Source organism: Thermobia domestica, unplaced genomic scaffold (assembly GCF_964235325.1).
Source record: "Thermobia domestica unplaced genomic scaffold, izTheDome1.hap1.1 HAP1_SCAFFOLD_284, whole genome shotgun sequence".
Lineage (NCBI taxonomy): Eukaryota > Metazoa > Arthropoda > Insecta > Zygentoma > Lepismatidae > Thermobia > Thermobia domestica.
Genome location: NW_027655999.1, coordinates 202,516 through 215,233, shown reverse-complemented (window position 1 = coordinate 215,233; position 12,718 = coordinate 202,516). Strand labels below are relative to the sequence as shown.

Sequence of the window (12,718 nt, the reverse complement as noted above, 5' to 3'; positions counted from 1 at the left end):
TCGCAGCGAGAATTAGTCCAACTTGTGATTCTTTGTTTCACCCATGTAGTGAGATTGGACACTTTGTTCGTTCTTGTTGGTAAACAAAGAGTTACGTAGGGGAAGAAGAAGAGCTCCTTCCACGATTGCAAGTTATTAGTAGATATAATATTCTGCAGAACGTGACAGAGGGAGTCAGCCAACGCTGGTCTAGCTCCTCGAGGAACTCTACGAAGAATAGGCGTTATGGACTTGAGTTTTACGAGGAGGGTATTGCATTCTTCAATTGACATCTCGTTGGACCTAAAAATACAGTTGCTCAATGTAGTGTGTGAAGTAGAATTGTGTGAAGGTGAAAGCATGGTAGTGACATTGGGCGATGTGGGTTTGGCTTTGGTACTAGTGAGATGACACTTAAGTAGCAATATGTCCTTCCGTCACGAAAACAAGATGGCGGACGTTTAATTAATCTGATATTACGCTGTATTACGGGCTTTTTAGTGCCGCGGTGTTGCCAAATTATGCCCTAAAGGGTTGAAATTCCCTATATTTTGTATATTTATAGTGTAAATTACGCAACATTGTAAGATATAATTTAATTAAATTTTGAGGGTCTCACTTTTTAGCCACTGGGTAACGAGTCAAGATGTGCTTACGATAGTTTTTTATATGGTTAGAGGGACTTTTTACCTGTTTGTGGATCGATAATGACGCAATTTTACCCATGATTCACCTGATTTTCCATTAAACAAACACAATTTATTTTTTATTACTCTACAAAAACCCCTATTCATTTTTTATTAGGCATTAGAAACCCCTATTCATTTTTTATTAGTCCACAGAAAGCCCTGTTTATTTTTTAGCAACCCTTAGAAGGCCCTGTTCATTTTTTATCAGTCCGCAGAAAGCCCTGTTCATTTTTTAACAGTGCTCAGAAGCACTGTTTGTTTTTTATTTACCTTATGACGCGTGTAAGATGGTTCCGTTGGCGCCCGTACTGTTTGGTTATGTTTTGACTTCCCTTTATACTTTTTCCGCCCGTCTACTTTGTATATTACTGACTGCCGCGTTGTATTGAATGTTAGTTTTTTTTTTTGCTGGCGCCATTACCGTCGCGAGTTTTAGCCCCGCCCGCTTTGTATATCCGCCGCTCGGTAGCCGTGGCCGCTAATGGTATTTTCGGCGCACTTTGTATATTTATTTAATATTTTAACTTAAGTAAGAAGAGAAAGTTTACTTACCTTTGATGACATGCCCGCTATTTTGCTGTTTATTTTCTGGTTGCTGCCACTGCTTTATTGATGATGACGTAGAAGAACTTGTTGAGCGAACAAGCAAATATTGCGATACCGCATTTTGTAATTTCCTGTTTTAGGATATATTTATAACCTCGGTTGACTTTTTGATTCAGATTATTATTAAACTTAATAAAATAATAATTCATTGAGTGAATATATGAATTTGATATTGTAATTTTATGAAAAGTATAAATATTGTGCCTTTATCTATACTTTATTTTTATGCATATGAAGTATATGTATTCTTTCTTTATCTTATACAGAATACACATACTTTAGTATAATGTACGTAAATAAGTTTATATAATAGTATATGAAGCATATGTATTCTTCCTTTATCTTATACAGAATACACATACTTTAGTATAATGTACGTAAATAAGTTTATATAATGGTATATGAAGCATATGTATTCTTCCTTTATCTTATACAGAATACACATACTATTTGTATTAGGTACCTTTCTATTTGTATAGGACGTAGAAATTAAAGGCATGGATGTAAGTTTTAAAAAATTTATTGTAAAATATTGACAAAATATTATATATAATAAAAAATAAAAAAAATATAAATATAATAAAATGAAAATGTAAAATATATAATAAAAAATTAAAATTTAGATATATAATAAAAATAAAAATGTTGATATATAATAAAAATAAAAATTGTAAAATATATAACAGTTGATTAATATAATGATATATACAGTGTTCTATTGATTGTACTTGATTAACAAAATAATTTAAGCTTTTGAATTATAGTATATACAATATATATATTATGAAAAAAAAATATTTACAATATTTGTGAAAACTATTTACAATAAGATACAAATGACTTAAAATACAATATACATAATATATAAATACTATTTATAATATGAAAAAATATTATTTACAATATAAATTATTTAGGGCATGAGAGGCTGTAAAATATTTAAAGAATTTGATAATATAGCATACCCGGGAATAACATGTTAGAGTGTATAATTGTTACGTGTTTCCTTTTCATTCATTTATACCACTATTTATATTTTCCCATTTATTCATTTATTTACAGTTTTTTTTATATGTTCATTTTATTACATAGTAACAAGATATATACAAATATTTACAACCCATTCATGCACTCACACATTCACACATTTGCCAACCATTAGGCACGGTACCCAAAGGGTAATGTCCTGTAGTCAGTCGTGCTGTTAGGATTTAATCGTCGTCGTTTGTTGGATACCAGTTGATGGGTCTTTGTTTCAGGACGCGAAACGATGACAAATCCGCGCTTACGGGTAATCCTACCTGGGATGTTTATTGTTTTCCTTTCAATTTTTCCACGAATCAGGTTGTAAAAATGCTCAAAATTAATTTCTTCGCGTGTTCTATAATCCAAAGTGATACCTCGAATTTTATACACATAATCAAATTTTCCCGTCCCAATTTCTTTTAACCTATACGCATAATTTTTTGGCCCCAGACCTATAAATTTGTCTATTTCCCACCCCTCTTTTACTTCGTCGGTTAGTTCACCCAAGTAGGGCCCTAATGTAAGCGGAGATTTCTCATTACGGCGTTGTACAAACATGATGCTATCAGTATCACAATACAACACCTTATCGCGACCTACACTTGTCATCAAGTCATACAGTTTTAACCGTGCCCATGACGTAATAAACGCCGCAAGAACAACGTTTGAAAATTTCCAGGGCTTATTCTTATTTTCCGTATTATGAAAAGTAAGAATAAGATGTTTATCTCCGACGGGTAATACGCTTTGTACCTCGTACTGCGGTGCCCATAGATAATGCAAAAATTTTTCTGGTGTGTCAACAATTACGGATTGCGACAAGTCCGTTCTTTGTCCCCATTTCCCATAAAGCGAATTGAGGAATATCTTGGAGATATACCTCAGACCCGGGTTCAATTCAATATTATCCTCCATTAACTCTATGCCTTCATGGGCATAATAATCTGCTACGTATTTTTCTTTGTCTCCTTTGGTTTGACATGATGCAGGAAAACCTGAAGCCTCCTGCTTCATTTGGAGGAAGGAATTCACGTAGTTGCGGAACAAACTACGCGAATTACGATCCTCAGAACCGAACAGTTCGAATTCCCATACTTCAATAATTTGCAGAATTTTATATCCGGCCTTTAACGCTTTATGAAGTTCTGGGGTACAATACGTGTCTGTTAAGGCACGCTCGGCGTCGCAATGCATGCAATCATTGATACCTTCTTCCATACACGTGCGACATAAGCCAAACATAAGTCGTCCGTTACACGTATATGGGAGCACCGGAAAATACAAATCTTTTGGGGGCAAAATGGTGCATTTTACTAACCCATTGATACTTCCCACATCTGGGAAGTCCGGCCCCTTGTATATTTTTGGTTTACCTACGGGCATTGGTTTACGTGCCATTACCCAAGGATACAATGATGTTACATCATAATATGCAATGAACTCATCGGAAGTACATTCGTACAACGCATTGAAACACTCGGTCCGACCACCATGAAAACCGTCCTTGGGTACAAGGTGATCAACAAGATCTTTACACTGAGTTTTAATAAACTCTTGCAAACTCTTGTCATTTTTCACCATGTGGTCCCAATCACATTCCCACATTTCAACGAGATTAACACCTCGTTTTTTGAGGTAATTAGCTTTTATGATGGTCTTTTCGAAGCGATCTTGTAGGGATGTACTATCCTTAGAGGCAGAATCGAGACTGACGTGGCGCAATGCTGTAAAACAACGCTTACACCCGTGGAAAAAACATCCATGAAACTCATAAACTGTATTTGTTTTACTATCATACCCATCGACTTTATATTTACCAATACGCCTTTCCAATCCATTCCCTGAATGTTCAATTTTATTACCTTTGGTACGTTCTAAATACCGTAACCAATACAAAGCTTTTAGACTTTGCCGATCACGATGATCGAACCCATAAGGCGGAATAATTGGAATGACCTCATTTGGTAAATATAAGGACCGATAAGTTAAAATTGCCAAACTTGCAATTGTAGGGGAGGAAATAAAACACTGGATACCATTCGTTTTTTCCTCGATTAAGTTCGAAAACTTAATCACAGCTTCTGCAAGAATCTTAACGTCATTCCTACAGTATTCCATCATCTCGTATTGGAGATCATACTCCTCGCCGCTTAAAGCACGTTTTTGGTGCCAGGCGATTAATTGTCCCCGTTCTTTCGGGCTGAGACTGTCTGCATCAAAATACTCTAAAGACGGAATTTTGCCTACATAATTTTGATTTTCGGATGTGTTAAATAAATATGGGAAATATCCCTTTCGCAAATTGCCAGATAAACCTAATGCTTCAGGGAGCCGGGACAATTTGACTCCCATATACAAATATGTGTCACGGAAATAGATTTTATTTCCAAGTCTCATTTCTACAATTTTTTGGCCCGTCATTATTACATCAGGTACAAGATCATGTTTTTCTATTAAGGTTCTTGCACAGAACTGCATGTCATAGTTACTTCCATTATGTGAAAGTACTATGATCTTTTTGAACATTGGCCGACTTATTAGCACGTGACTAATAAATCCGTCAATATCCTGGAAATCAAACTTACGGGATCCATTTTTATCTCCACACACAAAGCAGGGATCATCCAACTTTGTGTCTTTGCATTTATGGCAAATATTAATACAATTTACAAAATTCACGCAATGTTCTCGTTCTCCCCGTTCATTTTTGGGTAATAACATCGTCTCCACGTCAAACACAATGTACAAGAAGGTATCGACATGCTCAACTTTGGCAGCCTGAACAAAACAAATATGGTCACCATCCACATGCATGTAGCATGCTTTGCAGAAATGTTCACCACATTTGTGTTCAGACTTCCTATTTCGCATATTGAACATATCACCACAATCGGGACAAACTTTCTTTAATTCACACATTGTCTTGCCACGTGCAATTACATTTTTATGATTGGCAAAACACTCATGCGAAGGAAACAGTCGTAAACAATCATTACACTCGCGTTTAATATCGTTATTACAAGGCTCATGATATTTTTCACACGCAGGACACTTATATACACACCTATGATATTGTACATTATTATATCCTTGCAGACAATAGTGACAATAATTGTACTTGTCCAAAAGTGTAGTAATATTGGTAATCAGCTCATAATGCCCTTCTGTGTACAAAATTAATATTTGTTTGTTTGCATGAATTCCCGGATATATTATATTATACTCCCGAGTCATTTTGTTTTTCTCATAAATAACAATTTGATATTCGGGGGTTAGTTTGTTTTGGAATTTTTTCGCATCAGTAATAGTGCACCCATTTTGATGCTCAATGGTAACATCAGCATCATCGCACAAATCCTTGGCCTGCTTCAACAATCGCTCAGGATGATTCTTTAGCTCGTACACGTAGTTACGACGCTGATCAGCCCTACCCTTCCCGAGGATGATAGCCTTAGGAAGACAATAGACATTTCTTTCCATAGGGATGGTACACTTTTCCAAAAGCGTTGCATAATCCTCATATTTGGCCGATCCACGGGTTCGACCCCTTCCCTTGCGTGGATTAACAATATGGATCTTAAAATCCACCTTTTTCCCAAAAAGAAAATGTTCATTACTATTAAGCACGTTTTCAATGGTACGGAATAATACATCAGGGTTCAATTCCTTTTTAGGACGCCATGTCATGTACACCGGTTTGTTTAATTTTGACGCAGAACTTTCAATAGTAATACCGATGTACATATCATCATCGACGTCATTTAGCGTATGTTCTTGTACAAATTCAAATAATGAGCGAATATATGTTTGCGGGTCTTCGATTCCAGTAGTGCGCATACGCTCAACAGTAACTTCCTTTCCACGCAGACCAAAGTAAGGATAGTGCTTAGTTTTACTATTAACAATGCGAAAATAATCCCGTTTGCCTGCACCATACAATGTAGGTTCCAATGTAGAACATGTACTATGTTCTGGTGCAGAACTCGTACTAGCCCCTGGAAGAACACCCAATAACTCGTCAGAATCGTCAACAGTTAAGCCTGTAGTCTTCCCTGCAGACACAAATTCCCTAAATTTTTTACGCGCTAAATCCCGCATGTTATTTTGACGGAAGAAGCCCACACGATATAAATCAACAATATCCTTTGCGGACTTACAACTTGTCAAAATAACAAGTGGGTCATGCCCAAAATGTTGCAATAATGCACGTATTAAACGCGCATACTGTTCGTTATATATACGGGTTCCTAATGCATGACATTGTGTCACCACCTCCCACGTAAAGAAAATCTCTCCTGCATCGTTGTATCCACGAGATTCCAACATCTGCAACATAGTTTTAATTGTGTTGGTGCCATCGTACGATCTAACAGATGCCATTGTTGAATCTAATTTAAACAAACAATTAATTAGTTATTTCACCTTATTATTATACACTAATTTATATTACTCAGATATTTTAATTTACTTTTATATGTAAACTTTAATTGACGTAATTTCCTAAATACGATATTTACACCTTGGAGTACAAAAACAAACTGAACTATGTTTCCACGTAAGATCAAATTTGTATATTTTCCAACCACTATTACGGCCAAAAGCTCACTTACACAGGTTCGCACAGTAGAACTGCTTCATGTAGAATAATCAATTAACAATTTTGAGCTTCTTATATACACGCAGATATGGATTATTCCCAAAATTTTATGCGAACTTTTCTGACAATAACCAACTTATAATTTACCAAGTAATTTCTTCGAAGATACTGTTTAATTTTATCAGCTAACAACACTTTCCGATAACTAATTGCACCCCGTAGTATAAACCAGGAACGTCTTTACAATTTCAATAATTCTTCACTACTGACTGACCGCTTTGTTTTGCCTGTCTTATATACACGAAGTTTTCCGAACATTAACGAAATTTTCCGAACATTAACGAATTTTTCCGAAGATTGCCGAAAAATACCAATCCTATATTAACACTGTTTATTGAAAATATAATTAAATGTTTATCGACAGATCCTGATAACTATAACTCCGTAAGTTTTTCACTTTACAGAATCGGCAAATCCACTCACAGTTTCCGATAACACTAAATGACAAAATCCTGTAATATTTATTTAACTGTCTTGCAATTGCAGCACACAACGTACAAACAGGAACGTCTTCTATACTGATTCGGCGCGGCCTGCTGCGCTCTATTTATACTTTCCGAAATGTAATCTCGTACCCAAATGCATTTAATTTGTAATCTCGTACCCAGATACACTTACTTTAAAGTCTCGTACCTAATCGTGTTCAGTTTGTAATCTCGTACCCAGATAATTTAGTTTGTAATCTCGTGCCCAGACAATTTAGTTGTAATCTCATACACAGACTGATTAATCATATATTAACGAAAATATTTTCTAAAGTAATAATGTTATTTTACAAACATGTATTATTTAAAGTTATGTGACGTTCTCGAAGATTTCCGAATTTAACCGAATGTTTCCGAATATTTAATTTTCACGAACATTATTATTTTCATATTTAAAAAAAATGAACATATTTGATGTGAACAATCCAATGAATAAAAATCATTTCAAAATAACATTGGCAATAAAAATCCAAGTAATAATAAACAGAAACACAAATTAATAAAAATAACATAGGAAACAAAACACATCAAAGAAGAAATAATTTAGCAAAAATCAATTAAGAAACAAGGTTAGAAAAAGGTTTTAAAATAGTTTATGACCCAAAGCATCAGAACTTTATCAGACAAACAATATAGCAGAGATTTAAAGAATATACTGAATTAATCCACATAGGTTAGCAAATCCATATTTAATTAAGCCAATTATTATTAAACAAACAACAGCATAGAAACAGCAGATTTTAAAGATAATGCAGTTCTATTCAAAATAGCATTCAAATAATTAATTGTTACAAATTATAGTTAAGAAAAATTACGTATGGTTAAAATGAAAGTTCGATTACTTACAAATCATAGTTAAACACCAATCAACAGAGAAAATTTATTAAATAGGATTAGCAAAAATTAAAATAATTAAATCATATTAGGAAAAGCATCATTATTTAAAAGATCAATTACTAAATTTAAAATCAGTATTCAATGAAATGCATCAACAAAGAAAACTAATATATTTAATAAATATTTTGTGACTTTCTATTATTCAATTTGTAAATTTTGATTTATTGTAACTATTTTTTATAATGCACTACTAATGAAAGTTTGTTAATTGTAATATTCAATTCTTCATAATTATGTTATTTTTTTGTGATTAATCTTATATACTCTTTATATTATAGTTTTATTAGATTAAAATATTGTTTTTATTATTTCATTTATGTAAGTAACAATTATTTTTATTTCTATTTATTAACAAGTTTTAAAGTTTAAAAAAAATGTATATGAACACTTACCGCCGCTGGAAATCCTTATCTAAATGTTCTTAGATGTCAAATAAAATATGAGAAGTGATAAATTCACACTTGAGGATGAAACACTTGAATGCTGTAATAACAAAGAAAGACAATATTACTTTACATGAAATTATATTTCAGTATAAAAAAAAAAAAAATTTGAAAATGTATATTACTAAACTGTAGAAATTAATTTGTAAAAATTTAACTATGTTGCATGCTACAAATTTTTTTTAAGTGGTGTTAACAAACTGCATGCTAAAAAATTTTTAAGTGGTGTTAACAAAACTGCATGCTAAAAAACTTTCATGTGAACAAAAAAATTTAACATTTGTTAACAAAAAAGAAAATGTATGTTGTAAACGGAAACATGTTATAAACTTTATGTTGTGCAAAACAAATGCATGTTCTCAAAAAATAAGTAATGCAAAATAATTCTTTCAAAGTAATTTGCATGTTACAAAATAGTACAGGCTTTCAAAAATAACTGATGTCAAATAATTCTTTCAAAGTAATCTGCATGCTACACAAGCTCAAAGCAGCTACGCTCTGAACTTGTAAATAATTCGTTTGCTGAGCAAACTCCTTGTTAACTTTAATTTGATCGCTTCTTATTAATTTAACCTCTCGTAATAAATTACTCGAACACTTACAGTGTGAACTTACAAAAAAATTCTTAAACACAAACTATTATGTAAGTTGTCAATGATACTTACTTTACTTCTGTGAACTTTGATACTTTGGAATTCTGAATTCCGCTGCAACTTTTACTCCAAGTAGTTACCTCCAATTACTTGCCCTGAAACAATGAAACATTACTAAGTAACACTTGTAATTTATTTTCCTAATCATTTTTATGATTCGCTTCTTATTAATTTAACCTCTCGTAATAAATTACTCGAACACTTATAGAAAAAATTCTTATAGAAACTCGTAAGAGCAGCTACGCTGCGAAATATTAAAATATTTTATTGGATCATTTGCGTAGCAAATTCAACTTATTTATTGGGTCGTTTGCGAAGCAAACTCAGAACACTTGTAGTGTGATTATTTTATTCGTTCGTGTTATTTTATTTTATTGGATCATTTGCTTAGCAAATTCAACTTATTTATTGGTTCGATTTCTATGAAATCTCAGAACACTTGTAGTGTGAACCTACAAATAATTTCGAAAATACTAAGCTCGTTTTTAAAATATTTTATTGGTTTGTATGCCAGAGCATACTCGTAAGAGCAGCTATACTGCAAAACTGTAAATAACTCCTTTCTTACACAAATTCAAAGCAGCTACGCTGCGAACGTACAAATAATTCGTATTATTTTCAATAATATTCTTGCACCAACATAAATGGTCTATTTAAGTACAAAAGGAATAAAAAATACCTTTGGTAGCAGAAAATATCTTGCTCCTCTGGTACTTCTGGTTGGTACTTCTCGATACTTGTTAGTAGTACACCAGTAATAATGGTAACCTAAAATATAACGTAACATATGTTAGAACATATGTTGTAGTATAAAACCTTATACCTAACTATATATCTATATTTACATTAGAGATACATCTATATCTACAACTATAACTATATCTATCTATATCTATCTATCTATAACTATATCTATAACTATATTTATATATATCTATATCTATAAGTATATCTAACTATATATCTATCTATATCTATATCTATATCTATAACTATATCTATATATATCTATATCTATAACTATATCTATATCTAACTTATATGTTAGTATACTATATGGTATGCCTAATATAAGATAGAAGAACATGATATTGAGTATATCTAAAGATATATATTTCTGAAATATGTATAAATCATTTGGTTCTGTTAGAATTAAATTTTCAAATATCAGTACTATAAGATACTAGGAAGAGGTGGCAGGAGATGTCAATGGCGTTTTGATAAGTTACGAGAAACCTAAAGGAAACATTTATAAAAAACGTCTACGAAAACAGAGTACAAAAAACAATACAAAGAAAAAACAAAGGCAGGCATAAGAAGAAAACATGCGTAAAGACAAAACAGCAAATTTGGATTATACACAAACAGAAAGCTTCTGCTATATACAGAAAGATAAAAGACATGTGATAGCTATGTCAAATAGTTTGGGTTAGGTTAAAGAAGTTATAATAGAATAACAGACAAACATCTTGAAAAAATACAAGTAGTAGTGCTAATAATAATAGTAAATAGCAGTAGAAGTCAAGTAAGAAAAAAAATACTAAACACAATAAAATAGTACTCAAGCAGGTTAAGAAATATATAATGTTAGCACAATAAGGAACCCGTACACCACTCTTAAAATCATCTACAAAGAGGAGCACAATTGGAAATTCTAAGAGACATCTAATAATAGAATTGGTAACAGACATATAATAGCAAACAGGGAGGCAGAAAACTTTACAAATAGCTTAAGCTTAGTTCAGGATAGGAACATAAACTTGAGCATGCATTAGTTAAAAGCATCATACTGGTTTAGCATTAAGAACTAGCGAACTAATTAGTTAGCACGTAAAAGCAAACCATGAGCTTAAGTTTAGGAAACATTTAAAGCTTAGTTGTTGTTCTGTATGGTTGTGAATCATGGTCACTTACTCTGAGGGAAAAACATAAACTAAAAAAGTAACTTTGAAAACAAGATCCTAAAACGAATATTCAGTCCTCGGAAATGGAAAATGGCGGAACTACATAATTTATATGGTTTACCCTGCATTGTTAGGATCGTCAAGTCTAGGTGAGCAAATCATGCAGCTAAAATGAAAGAACGCTTTCAAACTCTTGACTGGAAGACCAGTCGGAAAACAACCATTAGGAAGACCTAGGCACAGCTGGAAGGAAAATATTAAGATGGATCTCGCAGAGATTGGAATACAAAGTAAAAATTGATGCAAGAATAAAAGTCAGTGGAGAGCTTCTGTGAACCTCCGGGTTCCATAAAATTAGTTAAAGCTTAGCTGCGGACAAGATCTTAAAGTTTAAAATAATTCAAAACAAATTATTCAGATCATGACCGTATTGGTCTTTATTGTAAGTCATTGGCAATTGACGAATGAGGCAAAGCACAAATACAATAAAATAAATTTAGTTCAGTACAATAACAGCAAGAATAAAAGTAGCGGCAGCAAAGTAAAAGAGAAAATCATATAGTACAACAACAAACAGAAAGAAAATATTTAGCGATCCATACCATAGAGTCAATGAAGGACAGATATATATTACACAACAAGTAAGGTGGGTGGACAGAAGCAAGAATATGTTAGCATAGTAGGGAAAACCAAAGAAAGAGCGGATCAGGACGTAATTTATGTAAAATTGGAAGCCCATCAAAATTAGGGTAGCACACAATAAGTTGGAATAGCTTAGGTTACATAAAAAGTCGTCAGACTCAAGCAAGAGAAAATACTAACCTGTAAGAGATGGCTTGTTAATGGTACTTTACTTAGTTTTTTATCTACTTCATCATATTATTCTATAAAAAAGAGATAGACATACCTAAAAAAGAGAAATATTCAATAGAGATAAACCAAGGAAAGAAACGGGGAATTTAGAAGCCGATCAAGGAAAGAGTAAAATAGAAATAGGTACAAATAGTACAAAAGGTGAAATAGAAATCTAATAGCATTCTGCATAGAGCAAATAGGTAAAAATAGTTAGAAAGAAACACAAAGAAAAGAAACTTTGATTAGAAAAAAGGGCATACAGGCAAAGAAAGAAAAAAAATAGGCATACATACTGAAGTTTACATGGTAGTAGAAGAAAGAAGGTTAGATTACAAATGGAACAAAAGAAATAGCAGCAAAGCAACAAGTAGTAATCGATACTCGATAGTTTACATACAACCAATAGTAGTAGTAATAGTAGTAGTAGTAGTAGCGGAAGTAGCGATAGTAGCAGTAGTAATAGTAGTAGTAGTAGTAGCGGAAGTAGCGATAATAGTAGTAGTAGTAGTAGTAGTAGCAGCGGT

The 12,718-nt window shown here is 32.7% G+C and overlaps 2 protein-coding genes across 3 annotated transcripts in view; both read right to left on the bottom strand.

The window, feature by feature from the left end:
- Window positions 1-1,982: 1,982 nt before the first annotated feature.
- LOC145676670 (uncharacterized) overlaps window positions 1,983-12,718 on the bottom strand; it is a 16,419-nt gene continuing 5,683 nt past the window's right edge. The window contains exons 2-5 of one of the 2 annotated variants that reach the window (XM_081747513.1): window positions 10,115-10,203; window positions 9,448-9,530; window positions 8,732-8,822; window positions 1,983-6,688 (exon numbers count right to left, since the gene is read on the bottom strand). In XM_081747513.1, the coding sequence (XP_081603639.1) occupies window positions 2,433-6,680 (4,248 nt within the window). In that variant the 5' untranslated portion in view covers window positions 6,681-6,688; window positions 8,732-8,822; window positions 9,448-9,530; window positions 10,115-10,203 and the 3' untranslated portion in view covers window positions 1,983-2,432. The remainder of the gene's footprint in view (window positions 6,689-8,731; window positions 8,823-9,447; window positions 9,531-10,114; window positions 10,204-12,718) is intronic. The other variant, XM_081747514.1, reaches the window with a different exon arrangement.
- The window catches only part of LOC145676672 (uncharacterized), a 22,204-nt gene continuing 18,280 nt past the window's right edge, over window positions 8,795-12,718 (bottom strand). The window contains exons 4-5 of the mRNA XM_081747517.1: window positions 10,115-10,203; window positions 8,795-8,822 (exon numbers count right to left, since the gene is read on the bottom strand). Coding sequence (XP_081603643.1) covers window positions 8,795-8,822; window positions 10,115-10,203 — 117 coding nt within the window. The remainder of the gene's footprint in view (window positions 8,823-10,114; window positions 10,204-12,718) is intronic.